This window comes from Wasmannia auropunctata, unplaced genomic scaffold (assembly GCF_000956235.1).
Source record: "Wasmannia auropunctata unplaced genomic scaffold, wasmannia.A_1.0 LD334845.1, whole genome shotgun sequence".
In the NCBI taxonomy this organism is placed as follows: domain Eukaryota; kingdom Metazoa; phylum Arthropoda; class Insecta; order Hymenoptera; family Formicidae; genus Wasmannia; species Wasmannia auropunctata.
In genome coordinates, this window is record NW_012028045.1 from 36,360 (window position 1) to 38,392 (window position 2,033).

The 2,033-nt window shown below is 29.5% G+C and overlaps 1 protein-coding gene across 2 annotated transcripts in view; it reads left to right on the forward strand.

Annotated features, from left to right (window-relative positions):
- LOC105457972 (rho guanine nucleotide exchange factor 12-like) overlaps positions 1-1,035 on the forward strand; it is a 36,387-nt gene extending 35,352 nt beyond the window's left edge. For both annotated transcript variants that reach the window (XM_011702956.1, XM_011702957.1), the window contains 2 exons: positions 481-573; positions 806-1,035. In XM_011702956.1, coding sequence (XP_011701258.1) covers positions 481-573; positions 806-1,003 — 291 coding nt within the window. In that variant the 3' untranslated portion in view covers positions 1,004-1,035. The remainder of the gene's footprint in view (positions 1-480; positions 574-805) is intronic.
- Positions 1,036-2,033: the final 998 nt, after the last annotated feature.

Sequence of the window (2,033 nt, forward strand, 5' to 3'; positions counted from 1 at the left end):
AAACAGTCTTAAAATAAGAGTAAACTATGCTATACTAGGTACAAACTGAAGATTGAATGTACGAAAATTTTGTCATAAATACAAAAAGTTACGATAAAAGTAACTGTATAATTCGTTACCGTTACCAAAAAAATGTAACTACGTTACCGTTATAGATACCAAAAAAGTAAAATAAGTAAAATAAAGTAAGTCGTTACCAATCCATTACCAAAAAAGTAACTGTAACGGTAATGACGTTACAAGTAACGAGTTACTTCCAATCACTGCTTATAACACTGACATATGACGTATTATAGAAAGAGCTTAATACAACAAACAAGCTTCTAACTTCTATCGCGATATAGTGTGTCGCTACCATCAACACGAAGTTCTTAGCTGAGTAGTCAGAAGCCTTAATAATTTAATTAATGGTACATTTTAAAATTGTTACTTTTAACATTTTTTTTACATAAACGATATAATAATTACTTGTTTGTTTAGCCATTACGTTTGCATAATGTAGATGAGAATGTCGCAAATGAGATTGATGATGTCCTTTTGAAAGAATCTGATAAAGAAGAAATTCTCAGAAAGGTATGGCTCAACATAAAATAAAATGCATTATTAATGGAAATCTTATTTTATTCTTATTTTTTAGAATACTGTAATAAAAAAATTTTTTATATATTAATATTAAGTAATGAACATTTTTATGATTTTTTAATTTTATGTAATAATTTTTGAGCTCTAAGTGTTTATAGTACTTTTTTCAAATTTGATTTTTACACCAAACATTGTGACTAATTTTTATTGTTTCTCTATGCAGATATTTTGGAAGGCACGTACCAGAGCAAAGGAAGAATTGAATGAACAATTGACGCATTTCCAACAAAAGAGAACCGCGGGATTGGCCACAATTTTCGGTCCAACCGATATTTCGCTTGATGAGAGTATATCCGATAAAGCACGTGAAACAAAAATTATTGAAACATATCTTCTACCAAAAATGGAACCTTACCTGTAAGATTTATTTATGAAATTTTTTAACAATTTTTCTCGTTATGAAACATCACTAAGCAATCAAAACAAAACAATAACAATTTTGACAGTAATAATATTTATGTGTTATATGATAATAAATTGAATAAACTACAATAATGGCACATTTAGTTGATAAATATTAAAAATAATAAAAGTAAATGGAGCATTTAATAAGTATAGATTACACTAAAATTTTATAGGTAATTCAAAATTGTCATATTTAATATTGTTTTTTTCTTAAATAGAAACTGATATAACAGTGTGTTTCTTCTTATTAAAATTTATGAAAAGACTAGCATTACAAACGTGCGCTTCGCGTGCGTTATTTAATATTTTTACCGTACTTGCCATTACACTATTAGCCTCAATCTTAGAATATATACTACTGGAAGGAGAATTGTTTATACCATTTGTATATCGAGCTGAAGCTAACATCTGTGCGAGAGAAAGATATATGTTTCCAATTAACTGCAATGCGATATTCAGCTCCCACTTAGCCCTGTTTTTTTTTTTTTGAAGATTTTCAAAAAATAAAAAATTAGGCAAAACGGGTGAGTGGGAGCTGAATGGCACATGCGTATCATCATGATGCGTATTCGGTATTACAGTCAATTGGGAACCTATACCTTTCTCTCACGCACAGATGTTGGCTTCACGTTCAGCACTCAATTCTTCTTCCAGTAATATACACTCGACAGCAAAATTAAAGCATCACCCATTCTGATTACTAAAAATAGGCAAATTTCAAGAGAGTGTAACTTCGTGAAAAATGATCGTAATACGTAATCGTACGTAGGAATGATCAAAAAAGCATTTTAAAGCTCAAAGTCTCTACTTTCGATATCCATAATTCTTTAAATTACTTACTGATTCTTTACAAAGCTGCACGGATGCAAATGGAGATGCATCAATTCTAAAAATTTTTTACCAAGTTTGCAAAGTTCCAGAAAGTAAAATAAAAATCGCACGCAAATGTGGTTTACATTGTTAGAAAGCGTGAATCTTTAGCTTTA